Raw genomic sequence first — 14,982 nt, 5'->3', positions numbered from 1 at the left:
CTGACTGATTCACCCAGCTCGGGGACAGTCTGACTGTAACCCCCCCAGACCCTGACTGATTCACCCAGCTCAGGGACAGTCTGACTGTAACCCCCCAGAGTCTGACTGATTCACCCAGCTCGGGGACAGTCTGACTGTAACCCCCAGAGTCTGAATGATTCACCCAGCTTAGGGACAGTCTGACTGTAACCTCCCCAGACCCTGACTGATTCACCCAGCTCGGGGACAGTCTGACTGTCTGACACCCAGATCAAAGTATTCAACCCTGTGCATTTTCTCCAAGCAGAGTTGGAAGCTTTGCTGGTTTTTGTAACTTTCCATCCCAGCTGATACTGCTTCCATTGCCTGAGTTATCCTGAGCTCTGAAAGAACAAGTTTTTACAGAGAGTGTGGGATTTGGGACTAGATCGGATTGAAGAATCTTTCACGTTTTTGTTGAATGCAGGAAGGGGAGCCTGAGCGTGCACAAGGAGGATCCCGCGGTAAAGAATCAGTTTCTACAACAGCTCGACAGGCTTGGGGTGAGTATTCCTCAGACTGCTGTTATCCTGGGGACTCCTCCATTCTGTTTGTTTTACTGTCTGTTTTAGAAAGCACCATGTACAGAACATTGTCTGGTGTTCTAGTAACCCCAGCTCGCCATTTAAATCTCCACATCCCACTTGTTGTGGTACAGATTCCCATTGCCTTCCATCATTCACTGAGTGTGTGTAACCCAGCTAGGCTCAGTATTTATTGTTCCCTCCCTAATGTCCCCTGAGCGAGTGGTGGATGATTCAACTTCTGGACTACATCTGAGCAGCTTTCTCCAGCCACTTCAAAGGGCAGTCGAGAGTCGTCCACATTGTCGTGGGTATGGAGTCACGTGTAGGCCCAGACAGGGTTGGATTGGCATATTTCCCTCCCTAAAGGGCATCAGTGAATCAGATGGGCTTTTTACAACAAGGCAATAGTTTCATGGTCACTATGACTCAGACCAGCTCCAGATTTTGGACTGATATAGTTCACTGAATTTAATTTGGGTGGAGATTTGAGCTCCTGTTTCTGGATCGTGAGGCCAGGCCTCTGGGTGAGTTTCGACAGCGTACAGCACAGCATGTCCCAGGGTGGGTCCGGCGATCTTCCTGCAGGTTCTGGGGTGAGCTCTGCTGTCCAGTGAACCCCCCGCCACCACCCACTGCTCTGTAATAGCAGTGCTTCGGGTCATAGAGGGCCTGACGTCACACTTTATAAATATAACAGTGCTGGGGGCTATAGTAAGCAGGGAGGAGGAGAGTTACAGACCTCGGGGATGTCATGATATATTCAGAGATAATGGGCTATCCACTTCCAATGCTGAGAAATGTTGAAATGATCCATTTTGTTAGAAAATAACTAGGGGACACAACAGAATGTAAGCCTAGGGGTTACAGAAATCCTACACTGAGAAGTGGAGAAAGTGTATTTTTAAAAACAAAAAAAAAATTGGTTGGACCCTTGAGTTTATTCACAGAAGAGCTGTAGACAAAAACACGGATGTTGTAACCTCGATAGCTATGGTTTAGTCTTTTCTGGAGAATTGTGTCCAACCCTTGGCCCCACAAGAACCTGGGGCAGGGTGCAGAGGAAGATTGACCCATACAGGACCAGACAGTGAGGGGCTGAAATTCACATGGAGACACTGGAGGGCTAGAATTGTTTGCCTCAAAACAGAAAAGGCTCAGGGCGACATTTGATAAAGGTGTTCTTTTTTAATTCATTCACATGATGTGGGCTGCACTGCCCAGGGTTGCATTTATTACTGAAAGGGCAGTTAGGTGTCAGTGGGTGTGGAGTCACATGTAGGCCAGACCAGGTAAGGATGGCAGTTTCCTTCCCACAAGGACATTAGGGACCCAGACTGGTGTTTATGACAATCAACAATGGATTCATGGTATCATCAGACCAGTTCCAGGTTTGTATCGAATTCCACCATCTGCCGTGGCAGGGTTTCAATCCAGGTCTCCAGAACATTCCAGGGTCTCTTGGATGAATAGCCTAGAGATGGAATCGTTAGACCATCACCTCCCCAATCTGAGTAGACTGGCCTGGATACTATGAATAAGGAGCTGGCAGGGGATGAAGTGTGGAGGTGAAGAGGTGACTCAAGTCCCAGCTCCTGGTTCCCAAGGTTCAGGTCAGCGTTAAAGATCCTGTCGCATTAATCCAAGGGGAGATGACCTCCCCAACTCCAATTTGTCGGTCGTGCTTTGGATAAGTATTTTTGTGGGATCTTGCTGTACCCCACTGATGTTTGTGTCGGAGTTACATGGGGATATATCAACTGTCTGTCCCAAGGCTTTATGGGAATGCTGGCTCCTCCTGCTCACTGCTTTGTCTCATCTTGTCTTCCCTCAGGATGAGCTGGACTCCAACAGGAATCCCAACTCCAGAGTATTCCAAGGGGAGGAAAGTGAGTGGCTTCTGTCTCAGCCTTCTGGAGGTGTCAGTAACTCAGCCTCGTGTTTGTGTTTCAGCTGCTGCTGCTACACCTTTCCAAACGCAAGCTGACGTATGCGCACACTGACACGTATGCGCGCACTGACGTGCACGCAAGCTGACATACGTGCACACTGACATGCACACGCAAGCTGACGTACGCACGCTGACTGATGTGCACACGCAGATGCACACTGACATGCACTGGCACATGCGCACACACACACACACCCTCACCATTGACGCATTTCCTCCCTGCCCCCAACCCATTCTAACCTTGTTTGTTTTGACAGGAGGTGCAGCATTGCCTGGGGCTGAGAGAGCCCTTGACCTGTCACAGAGCAGCTACCGGCTAGAGGACAGTGTCAGTGTTTGGTCTGACTACCTGAGAGTGCACCTTCACCCAAAGACCGTCTCTGTCATTCAGCAATACACCCACAGTAGGTGAGTCTGCTCATGCCCACAGGGAATATGAAGAGAGGAGCCCAGACCACACTGTGTGGTGCTGACTAATCCCTTATGTTTCTGCTTTCATACACACAGCACCTCCGATCGCTTTGAAGCTTTTGGATTTGGTGAGAAGCTGATCCGTGATCATTCATTTCTGGATGATTTTGAGGACAGGCTGCACTTTTACATCGAAGAGTGTGACTATCTGCAGGTACTCTCGCTCTCATTTGGATGGTCAGTGCCCCTTGGGTGGAACATTCTGTACTCTCTGATGTCCTCACACCTCCAGAATGGAGTCACTGTATACCCATGGCTTTTCCTTTTAATCCTTCAAGTTTTTCCCTCTCCTCCACCCACTGTTTAAAAGCAAGATCATTACCACCTCTTTCCTTGTTTCATTTCGTCAGGTTGTTTCAATGGTGTCTTTCTTTTTTATTCATTCATGGGATGAGGGCATCGCTGGCTAGGCCAGTATTTATTGCCCATCCCTAATTGCCCAGAGGGTAGTGAAGAGTCAACCACATTGCTGTGGGTCTGGAGTCACATGTAGGCCAGACCAGGTAAGGATGGCAATTTCCTTCCCTAAAGGACTTTAGAGAAGCAGATGGGTTTTTCCAACAACTGATTCACGGTCATCATTCAACTCTTAATTTCAGATATTTTGTAATTGAACAGAGGGTGGGATTTGAACCTGGATTTCTGAATTAAAAGTCCAGTGATGATACCACTAGGCCACCACCTCCCCACAACCTCCTCAGCCCAAACCCTCCTCCCCAACGCCGTCTCCCCTTCTCTGCTTCATTCTCCCACTCACCGCCAAAGTCTCTCAGCCAAGTTACGACTGAGAGTGTAGCTCTGAGTCAAGGGGCAGCCTGCTCTCGGTTAATGCCCTGTTGTAATTCTAGGGCTTCCACGTTCTGTGTGATCTACAAGACAGCTTTGCAGGTCTCTCGGCCCGGGTGGTGGAGCTGCTCAATGATGAATACGGGGGCAAAGGCATATTCACGTGTGGTTTCAGCCCGGCCTCATACACAGACACGGTGAGTAGTGAGGGGCCAGTATCAGCCAGGTATCTCGTCCAGCTCGTGTCAGGTTCTAACTCTGCCTGTAGATTTTAGCTGGTCCCAGCCAGGATTCTTTGCGTGTAGGTTCTGTAGGTTTGTCCATAGAAATAGCAGACACATTGTTGATCATTTTCCATCATTCTGAAAACTCTGGAAGAGTTCCAATGGACCAGAGGGTGTCTAATGTAACCCCACTTTTTAAAAAAGGAGGGAGAGAGAAAACAGGGAATTATAGGCCGGTTAGCCTGACATCGATGGTGGGGAAAATGCTGGAGTTAATCATTTTATGGATATAATAACTGAGAATTTGGAAAGCCGTGACAAAATCGGTCCTAGTCAGCATGGATTCACTAAAGGGAAATCATCCTTGGCAAATCTTCTGGAAATTTTTGACGATGTGACCAGGAGAGTAGACAAGGGTGAATCAGTAGATATGTATCTGGACTTTGGAAAGACCTTTGCCCAGTTTCCACACAAGAGATTAGTAAGGAAAATTAAAGCTCATGGTATCGGAAGTGATGTATTGACGTGGGTAGAGAACTGGTTGGCAGACAGAAAGCAGCGATTTGGAAAAACTGGCCCTTTTCAGAGTGACAGGCTGTGACAAGTGGGGTGCTGCAGCGTTCAGTGCTGGGATCCCAGCTGTTACAATATACGTTAACAATTTGGATGAAGGATTTGAATGCAATATCTCCAAATTTGCAGATGACATTAAGCTGGGTGGCAGGGTGTGCTGTGAGGAGAATGCTAAGAGGCTGCAGGGTGACTTGGACAGACTGACTGAATGGGAAAATACTTGGCAAATGCAATATAAAGTGGATAAATGTGTAGTTATCCATTTTGGTGGCAAAAACAGGAAGGCAGATTATCATCTGAATGGTGGCAGTTGAGAAGGTGAGGTGCAGTGAGACCTGGGTGTTCTGGTAGAACAGTCACTGAAGTTGGCATGCAGGAGCAGCAGGCAGTGAGGAAAGCTAATGGCAAGCGGATTTAAGTATTGGAGTAAGGATGTCTTGCTGCAGTTATACAGGGCCTTGGTGAGGCCACACCTTGTGTATTGTGTGTAGTTTTGGTCTCCTAATCGGAGGAGGGACATTCTTGCTTTTAAGGGAGTCCAGCGGAGGTTCACCAGACTGATTCCTGGGGTGGCAGGACTGACATGAGGAAATAGTGGATCGATTGGGATTGTATTTGCTGGAATTTAGAAGAATGAGGGGGGATCTCGTAGAAACATATAAAATCCTGATGGGACTGGACAGGCTAGATGTGGAAAGAATGTTCCTGATGTTGGGGAAGGCCAGAATTAAAGGTCACAGTCCAAGAATAAGGGGTAAGCCATTCAGGACTGAGATGAAGAAGAATTTCTTCCCTCAGGAGAGTTGTGAACCTGTGGGGGCCAGTTTGTTAGATATATTCACGAGGGAGCTGGACATGACCCTTTTGGCTAAAGGGCTCAAGGAGTATGGGAAGAGGGTGGGAATGAGATACTGAGACTGCGTGATCATATTGAATGGCCTACTCCTGCAACTATTTTCTATGTTTCTATAATGCAGCGTGTCTGCTCCGAGGTTCCGGGCTCTGAGTTGTGACTCCGGGTGAGTAGCTGTGCATGAACCTCCGAGGGCCCTTGAGGGAGCAGCAGTTCCATCTGTTCCCATATGTGCACCCCAAAAAGCCCAGAGCCTGAGGTTCAATCCATAGGCCTCTCTCTCCTCCTGCATGTGCCCCCTCAGTGAGTCACTACCTGGGGCACTGCGCTGGTGGCCTGTGTCTCTCGTTGCTGTGTAGCTGTCAGTGTAACTATCTCTCGCTCTTGCTTTCCCTTGACTGTGCAGAGCCCAGTGAAGGAGGTCTACCGGCTGCTGAACTCCGTCATGGGCATTGTGCACTTGTCGAGTCGCAGCTCCATGTTCTGCCCAATGTCACTGAACAGGAACGCTCTGGGACGGAAACGGCCTTCTCCCGTCGGCTTCCCACACATCATCTATGACGTGAGTACGGCTTCGTTTGTGGGTGTCACACGCAGCACGGAAACAGAACCTTTGGCCCAACCACAATCCTCAACTCGTCCCACCTGCCTGCCCCTGCCATTTATGCAAATGCCTTTTAAACATTGTAACTGTACCCACATCCTCAGGAAGTTCATTCCATACACGAACCACCCTCTGTGTAAAACACAATTCTAAAAAAAAAATTCCCCTTATGTTTTTTTGAAATCTTTCTCCTCACCTTAAAAGTATGCTCCCTAGTCTTGAGAGAGCTGCTGTTGCTTTGTCCTGGTTCCTGGAAGGAAAGGGTGTGCAGGTTTCCAGGCAGAAGGCTGGAGAATGACAGCGAGTCTCATAGCTGCTGAGCAGAATCTGGGATCTATGCACGTTGCATCTCATCTGTGTCCAGTTCCTGGCTGCTGCTCAGTGTTGGATAGGCACAGGAGCAGGATGAACTGTGGACTGCATCCTTGAAAATGCTTACACCATCTGGTTTGATGTGTGGTAGACAGTGTCACCTACCCTTACAGCAGCAGTCATTGTATGGCCTGTGATGGCAAGGTTTTGAGGAATTTGTGCGCACGCCCTGTAAGAACTGTATTGTTTTCTCAGCGGTGTTTGGGATCCGGGAATCTGTGCTGGTGTCAAAGTGCAGATCCAGCCAGCACGAGAGTTCCGGTGTGTGGCTACTGCTTGTCATCACTGCCTTTCTCTGTTTTACCCCCAAACAGGCATCTCTCAATTATCACAGCAGTGCGCTGCTCGCCACCGCCCTGGAAACTCTCACCGTCCCATACCGGCTGCAGTCTTCCGGCATCTCCCTCTCCCAGCTGGCGGACGCTCTCAACCCGGCCGGCAGAAAGGTACCGCGCTCTCGGAGCAGCTACCGGGCTCTGCAGGGAACACGCAGCGTTGCCCACAGGACGGAGGAGCAGACTGCCCCTCACACCCAGCATGGGCCAGCCCTGCCCTCCGTGTTTGCACAGATCACCTTGTGGGGGGCGCGTTGTCCCTTGGGCTTCCCACGGTGAGGGGAGATCACATCCAGCACGGTGACTCAGCTTTTCAGCACCAGGGACCTGGGTTCGATTCCAGCCGCGATCGACTCTCCCTCGAGTGGGGGGGTAGTGAGGGTGAGTCGGAAGGGAGCAGAGGCACTGGATCCTGGTACCACTGAGAGAATCACAGTGTTGCCTCAGTCTGAGGAAAGGGAAGGCAGCCACGTGAGGTCAGGGTATTAACACTGTACTGTGGCACAGGAAGTGTTGGTCTCTGGGGAATGTACACTTGCGCACGAGATGTGTGGGTCTGAGTGATTTGGGGCTATGTGAGTGGAGTGGGACAGGCTGTATTGCAGAGAACTGACTGACCATGTCTCTGGTCACAGGTGATCACTGCATCTGCCTCTGTTCCGTTCCCCATAAGGGACACAGACACTATGCCAGACGCTCTGTGCAGAGAGCAAGCTGGACTGCCTTGGACCAGGCTGACTCCATGTGGAGACTTTCAGGAATCCCAAACCTTTGCACAGTCTGTGGTGATCCGAGGAGTCAGCAGTGAAAGACAAGTCAGGTAAACCTTCAAACTGTTTTTTTTTAACCAAGCATTCCCCTAGTATGGTGCCCCCCACTGGCACTGTACCCCACTTGAACGTAAATGTTTTCTAGAGTATTTTTGTCCACGTTGAGACGGTCCGTGTTGTGATATCTTCCTCCCTCACCGTTATATTGTAATGGGTCTTGAGAGAGCACATTTGGATCTAGTTTTTACTTTTACTGACAGCAAACGTGATTGTAATGATCCCTGTTTGTTTTCCCCTCAGTAACCTTGCTCCAGGAGTGAGAGGACCCTCTGTATTACACAGCTGTCCAACTGGAGAGGATGTGCTGAATACATTCCTGCGCAGTTACTTCCCCACTGCTGCACGGTAGGTGAAAATCAGCACAGGTTACTGTGTGGTGGTAGTCAAGGGGAAAGAACAGTGATGGTGTGTGACTGATGCTTTCTTGTTCCTCAGTGCTGTCCATCTGGCTCAAACCCCATGTTCCGTGGCCACTCCATACCCACAGTTTTTTAGCTCATCCTTCAACAAACGGGGACAGCTGGTCGGAAATGGTCTATCTTCAACTCATGGTGAGTGAGAGGCTGCACAGTGTGATGTTATCGGGCTGACAAATTAAACTACTGTGTAAACTAATACTAGAGTTCACCCTGTACAGAAAGGAAGCAAGGATGAGTCAATACAACAGGGGCTGACTCGGAGCTTCTAATACACTGAGCCACCGAGGTCTACCTGTCTAAAAACTAAGTACTGTAGAAGCTCTAGCAGTGTCTGTGGAGAGAGAAACAGTTAACACTGAAAAGGAGTCATTCTGGACTCGTGTGTGCTCAGTGGAAAGAGTCTCCATCAGTGCTGCACCCCCCAGTGATAGTGGCTGAGATCCCTGCCATTGGGGTTCAGTGTTTGTGTGGTGGGGCAGGGGGGTGGATTTAATTCTTTATTTTATTGGGGACAGGTTGAAAAAGCCCCTCTTTCTCTCCCTAGCTGTTGAGAGTATTCCTGTGATGAGTGCCCTTCAGTCGTCACCGGTGTTACACAGTGTCCTGCACAGTCTGTACCAGGAGGTGAGCCGTCTGAACCTTCGCAAGTTCAGCACCTTTCTCTCTGCTGGCACTGAGCTGGATGACTTCAGAGAGGTGCTGGAGGAGCTGAAGAACCTGTCGCAGTGCTACAAAATGAACTTCGATATGGATGAATCAGAAGATGACTCTGATGGTGAATAGAGAATGCTCTAAACCTCCCTGTGTTCGCCCTGAGTAAACAGGGCAAAATGGGAATCCACCTCTGTAAATATGTTCACTAGCAGGGAGCGACACAACCCTGCTCAAATAGTTACCTCCCTCTGCTCCTTACACAGGGGAGTTAGAAATGCCTTCTGACCTAAAAGCTCAGTGTAAATACTGGGTCCCTCAAAGAGAGACAGTAGGCTGCTTAAACAACAAAGATACACAGTGTTAGCTATTTTCTTTTCCATTAAAACTTGAAATGGTAGTCGACACCAACTTTGCTGTTTGTTTTAGACAGCGTACACACTGAGATTAACTCTGTTTCCTGAAGTGGTCTGGTACTTTCAGTAAGGTGACAGGGACAGCAGTGTCAAAACATTTATTCAGCTATTTTTGACTCTGACAGTGCTAGCAACACAAACTTACAGACAGCCACTCACTATAACTTAAGATGTACAAAAAATACATTACACTTTTTAATTTACAGCAATTTAAAAAAGACTTATCTGGCACTAGCTGGTGGTAAATCACTGTTCATGCTTTGGATCCATTTGCACAGACTTTTTTTGTCCTCCTCTGAAGTCTACCCTTTTCCGAGCCAGTGTCAGACTGATAAGTGAACCCAGTGAGTTACTGGGAGGGTTTGGACAGTCTGCATCATTAAAAATAACCCCCCTCCCTGTGGAATGAAGTCCCCATTGCACGCTCCAGCTCACGACAGTACGACACTTAAAACCCCCGGCTACTCTCCCTCCCCAATACAACACAGTCAGTAAGAAAATATAGACTCTCCGTTTGGCAAACCATGATTATGTCTGAATTATTTCACTGATTAAAACTGCAACCCTCGCCCCCTGCTAATGTGAACAGTATGGGTACAGCCTGAAGCACTGGAATCCAGTGAGGCCAGGGCCCCTCCACACACACATGCAGCAGGAGATTGACCAGCAATCACAGCCCTCACTGCCCGAGAATTCCTCCATAACAGTGCTGCTGGCATTAACTGCAGAACCGGTGAAAACAGACAATACATTCAAACCCAGGCACACAACCTGGGCCTGGTGACAGTCCCAAAAGGACTGACTATCGACAGCAAAGTAGTACAAAACGATCAGTCAAGATCCAGGTGATGAGATCCCTCCCCACCCTGGCTCTGGTTAGAGGAACGCCAGCCAGCAAACCCTCTGACTTAAATCCACACTGTGGGAGTGCCCTTTGGCCACAGGGAATAACCCAGCTGGTTAAACCTGGAATATACTTACCAGCACAGTGATTTAAAATACTCGTAACAAAAATGATCGAGCAAACAAGATGGATATCCACAACATTCAAACGTACTAGGCTGCGGAAGAGGACACAGCTCAGCGTTCCTTCCCCCCCACTGTAGTATCTCTCAGCCACATCCATCATTAGTCACTCATTCTCATCGGCCTCCCAGCTCCCTTTGTGTAATTACAACGCTCACATCCAGCAACTCTGTGTGGATCAGTCTTGTTCCTCATCGGAAACCTGGCGATCAGAGAGCTGCTCGGGGTTACTACTGCTCATAGCGTCCTCTTCCTCGTCAGTACTGGCATCGCCCGAGGTGTGGAACAACCACATCAGCTCTCGGAAACGCTGTGAAACCTACAAAGTGAATGGACAGACAGAACCTCAGCAATGAGCCGCTCTACGCCAGGATGAATATTACAACCAGCAGTCCCTCCTGTAGAGTCTACACATTTCATCTGGTTTGGACCCTCTTAAGAGGATGATACGGCAGCTCACTCAAAGCTCTGTTAAAAAGAGGTCAGCTTTAAGGCTGATAGGGAGGGAACTCCAGAGCGTAGGGCCCAGGTAAACACATGCTCATGACCCACTCATTTGTGTCAGTTTAAGTTTTCTTTGTTTAGATAATTTTTTAAAATCAACCTTTCAAGAAATGTCACAAGTCTCCTCTGGAGCAGATGGGACTTGATCCGAGGTGTCCTGGGCCAGAGGCAGGGACAATACTACCACACCACAAGAGCCCTCACATCGGTTTAATCTTTACAGTGACAGAGAACTTTAATCTGAGGAAACCATTTAACCCTGTGGACCTGCCTGAGTGGGCTCACCTCCTGGGATGACTTGCTGTTCAGCTGTTGTGCCACTTGCCTGAAGGTTTCTTCATTGGCTCCACTCTCCTGGCAGGCTGTGAGAATCGCTCGATCGGCCTCCCTGCAGCATGACAAACCCTGGGTTACTGATACACACAGGTACCTGCTCCTACCCACTGAGACAGTGTGTGCTAGAAGGAGCAGGGGAATGCTCACAGACACTGTGCTGAACTCAGACAAAGGGAACATCAATATCATCATTTCACTTGCAGAGCTTTTCCATTTCAGTAAAGCTTCCTCGACTCTTTCAAATGGAAAATAAAGCTAACTCTACCTGTCCTTCCAACAAACAATCCCAAGACAGGGACAGCATGGGGTTAGATACACAGTAAAGGCCCCTCTACAATGGGCTCCTCATCAAACACTCCCAGGACACGGTGGGCTCAGTGGTTAGCACTGCTGCCTCACAGCGGCAGGGACCCGGGTTCGATTCCACCCTCAGGTGACTGTCTGTGTGGGTTTCTGCCGGGTGCTCCGGTTTCCTCCCACAGTCCAAAGATGTGCAGGCTAGGTGGATTGGGCCATACTAAATTGCCCAAAGTGTTTAGGATAGGGAGGGGGTCTGGGTGAGATGCTCTTTGGAGGGTTGGTGTGGATTCAATGGCCTGGTTTCACATTGTAGGGATTCTATGGCAGGGACAGCATGGGATTAGAGACAGAGTAAAGCTCTCTCTACACTGTTCTCCCCCTTCCCTCCCCCACAATCAAACACTCCCAGAGCAGGGACAGCACAGGGTAAGACACAGAGTAAAGCTCCCACAGTCCCGATGAGATACAGATATGGAGGCCTTTACAGAGTTCAGTTTTTACTGTGATATTCCCCCATACAGCGAGCAATGCCTGAGCAGCGGCCAGCACAGAGGGACAGAGGGAGGAGTTGGCCTTACCTTGTCCACAGCACCACGCGTTCCCCTGTTGAGCTGAGCCGTGTGTTTTGAGCACAGACTGCAGCCTGGGCCTGTGTGTAATGTTCATCGCCCTCTCCTGCAGACGGCTCCCCGCTCTCTGTCTGTGGTAGTGAGCTGTCAGAGCCATGGCCCAGGGAAGGGCTCACTGCTGGGCTGTCTCGGGTGGCAGTGTGGGCTCGCGCAGGTTCATGGTCGCCGCTGTTCTGGAAGCTTCCGTCTGGTGCTGATCTGCAGGCCAGCGTGAGCCTCAGGTCGATGGGCGAGAGATCAGACAGCTTCTGGCAGCTCATGAAGCGGATCTGGGCTCCGGCTGAGGCAAACTTAACTGAGGCGTGTCCTGGTGGATGTCGGGACATCCCGCTAAGGGTCCCTTTCTCCTCTGTCGGCCGGCTCGCTCCCTCTCCCAGCTTCCCCACCTCCTGGGGGGACTGCTCCCCAGCAACAGCCACTCTGCCGTGTGGGTCCATCTCGGGAGCAGGCTGGGGTTCCAACGTGTTCGCTAGCCCCAGCTGGGCCTGCTCCCCTCCCTGCAATCCACACGTGCCCTTCATCACTCCTCCTCTGTCTGCCTCCTCCTCTCCCCCGACTCCCCACTCTGGGGGGCTGCTGTCGCAGGAGCAGCCCCTATCCCCCTGGCTCTCACTGTTGCCCTCTCCCTCGGCCACAGGGCTCCAGGTCCCATCGGTGGATCCTGCCGGGGAGCTGGGAGCCTCAATCCTGAACTGAGAGACCGCACTCTCCATCTCGTCCCCGTCCTCCAGTGAATGGTCAGGGCCCGGGGACTGCAGACTCCCCCAGGGGTCACCTTCGTCACAGGCCACCGAAGGCAGACACTGACTCCTCCCTGCAGGAAGAAAACACAGCAACTGGAGGGTCTGCCCAATGGACACAGCAAGGGGCCTGAGACTCGCGCTCTCTCTCTCTCTCGGATCTAAACAGTGTTCCGCTGATCACACCCTTCCTAAACTGAGCTGGCTCCAGGCCCCTCCCCTATGCTTGAGAGATACTCCTCATGTGGGCTATTTAACTACAGGGAGCATCGCAAACGTCCCCGTATTTTAGGGAAGACAGCATTTCATTGGAGGCAGTTCAGAGAAGGTTCGTTAGGATGATCCCTGGTATCGAGGGGCTGTCTTATGAGCAAAGGCTAAACAGGCTGGGACCCTACGCCCTGGAGTTTGGAAGAATGAGAGATGATCTCATTGAAACATACAGGATTCTTAAGGGGCTTGACAGGGTAAACATGGAGAGTGTTTCCCCTAAGAACAGAGGGCACGGTCTCAGAATAAAGGGGCACCAATTCAAGACTGAGATGAGAAGGAGTTTCTACTCTCAAAGGGTTGTCTCTCTTTGGAATTCCTTGCCACAGGGAGCTGTGGGACCAGAGTCCTTATGTATATTTAGGGCCGAGGTAGAGAGATTGTTGATCAGTTGGGGAATCAAGGGGAAAATGAACATGAGGTTTGGTACAGCAGGCTCAAGGGGCCAAATGGCCTACTCCAGTTCCTATCTCTCACGATGTTTTGGTCTAAACAACCCAGAGCCAATTCCCCACTGACTACTCCAACAGGACAATGGGTGACGAGTGGGGTAAATGCTTCCTGGTCTCCACCCAGAAGAGACAGATTATTTGGGAACAAGCAACACTGCTGCTTGTGGAAGCTTGTAATGTAAACTGGCTCAGGATTTTCTGACATGACAACAGTGACCAAAATCCAAAACGCATTCCATGGCTGGAAAGCCCTAACAGTGGAAGGTGCTACAGCAATGTAAGCCTTTCTCATCTGGTGCCCAGTGGCGGGTCTTTAGCTGAATTCCTCAGCCCTTCCCCAACACTGACACACCCGCAGACAGCCACTCACTGAAACACGCATGTACGCACTGACATGCACACACACTGACACCCATGTACACACATGCACATGCTCACTGACATACTCTGACTCATACATGTACACATTTACTGACATGCACGTGTGTGCACACTGACTGACATGCACGCTTACTGACACATGCACACAGACACGCACACTCACTGGCCCTCGTACTTGGTGCACACCGGGTAACACATGGCACGCACACTCAGTGACGCACACAGACCTGAAGATGGGGCTGTGAAAGCTAAGCTGGTCTTGTTTGGATCTGGAGTGTGAGAATCCTCCCTCTGCTCCAGGTAATCCTCCACCATATCACCAGCTTTCCCAGGATCCTTATTCCCAGGCTGCGGGCTCCAGGCTTCTGGAACACTCACAGAATCTTTTCCTTTCGAGCTCTTAGAGTCCAGGCTCTAGGCAACACAGCAAACATGAGATAAACAGCAGATTGACAGCCCAACACAGAGAGAGAGAGAGAGAGAGAGAGAGAGAGAGACAGCACATTAGTGAGAGGGACTCTCCCATCCCAGGGACAAGGGGCCCATGCCCCCCCACCCCAGTGCCCACAGGGACAGGGGAGGGGGGCCCACGCTCCCCCACCCAAGGGACAGTGGTGGGGGAGGGGGGGGGGACAGGGGCACAATCTCCGAGCTTGGGGACAGGGAGGGTGCAAGAGGAATAGATACAAACCCCAGCCCAATGCAGGAGGACAGGCCTCGTGCTGATCAATAAGCCCTGGTCCCGTTTGAGGCCAGAGTGAGCACATCTCCATTACCTTATCGTGTGTGTGACCCTCCCTTCGCTTCTTGTTCCTGGGGGGAGGTGGCAGTTTCTGAACTTCCTCGTCATCCTCGAGATCAGGCAGCACCACCTCCTCGAAGCCATCAAACTGTGAGGAAGGAGGAAACATAACAATGGTCAACACAGAGGGGGGGGTCACTGCAGGCAGGAGGGGGACTAGGGACCACACCCTCAACCAGAGTCAGGTCTGTCCCACAGACAGACAGAGAGAGAGAGAGAGAGAGAGAGACACTGAGCCAGACAGAGAGAGAGAGAGAGAGAGAGAGACACTGAGCCAGACAGAGAGAGAGACAGACAGACACTGAGCCAGACAGAGAGAGAGAGAGAGAGAGACACAGAGAGAGAGAGACACTGAGCCAGACAGAGAGAGAGAGACAGAGACACAGAGAGAGAGAGACACTGAGCCAGACAGAGAGAGAGAGACACTGAGCCAGACAGAGAGAGAGAGACAGAGACACAGAGAGAGAGAGACACTGAGCCAGACAGAGAGAGAGAGAGAGAGAGAGAGAGAGAGA

The 14,982-nt window shown here is 50.5% G+C and overlaps 2 protein-coding genes across 2 annotated transcripts in view; one reads left to right on the top strand and one right to left on the bottom strand.

Moving 5' to 3' along the window:
* Positions 1-9,016, top strand: part of msto1 (misato mitochondrial distribution and morphology regulator 1) — a 21,538-nt gene extending 12,522 nt beyond the window's left edge. The window contains exons 4-14 of the mRNA XM_048620455.1: positions 446-521; positions 2,377-2,431; positions 2,751-2,901; positions 3,001-3,118; positions 3,813-3,947; positions 5,807-5,962; positions 6,691-6,822; positions 7,347-7,531; positions 7,782-7,886; positions 7,977-8,092; positions 8,505-9,016. Of these exons, the coding sequence (XP_048476412.1) occupies positions 446-521; positions 2,377-2,431; positions 2,751-2,901; positions 3,001-3,118; positions 3,813-3,947; positions 5,807-5,962; positions 6,691-6,822; positions 7,347-7,531; positions 7,782-7,886; positions 7,977-8,092; positions 8,505-8,743 (1,468 nt within the window). The 3' untranslated portion in view covers positions 8,744-9,016. The remainder of the gene's footprint in view (positions 1-445; positions 522-2,376; positions 2,432-2,750; positions 2,902-3,000; positions 3,119-3,812; positions 3,948-5,806; positions 5,963-6,690; positions 6,823-7,346; positions 7,532-7,781; positions 7,887-7,976; positions 8,093-8,504) is intronic.
* A 93-nt stretch (positions 9,017-9,109) lies between these two features.
* The window catches only part of LOC109926455 (GON-4-like protein), a 45,821-nt gene continuing 39,948 nt past the window's right edge, over positions 9,110-14,982 (bottom strand). Inside the window, exons 26-30 of the mRNA XM_048620312.1 lie at positions 14,442-14,555; positions 13,893-14,079; positions 11,772-12,636; positions 10,843-10,945; positions 9,110-10,372 (exon numbers count right to left, since the gene is read on the bottom strand). Coding sequence (XP_048476269.1) covers positions 10,232-10,372; positions 10,843-10,945; positions 11,772-12,636; positions 13,893-14,079; positions 14,442-14,555 — 1,410 coding nt within the window. The 3' untranslated portion in view covers positions 9,110-10,231. The remainder of the gene's footprint in view (positions 10,373-10,842; positions 10,946-11,771; positions 12,637-13,892; positions 14,080-14,441; positions 14,556-14,982) is intronic.

The sequence above is a fragment of the Rhincodon typus genome, chromosome 46 (genome assembly GCF_021869965.1).
Source record: "Rhincodon typus isolate 14 chromosome 46, sRhiTyp1.1, whole genome shotgun sequence".
In the NCBI taxonomy this organism is placed as follows: Eukaryota; Metazoa; Chordata; class Chondrichthyes; order Orectolobiformes; family Rhincodontidae; genus Rhincodon; species Rhincodon typus.
Note: the sequence above shows the minus strand (reverse complement) of the source record. Positions and strands in the feature narration are given on the sequence as shown.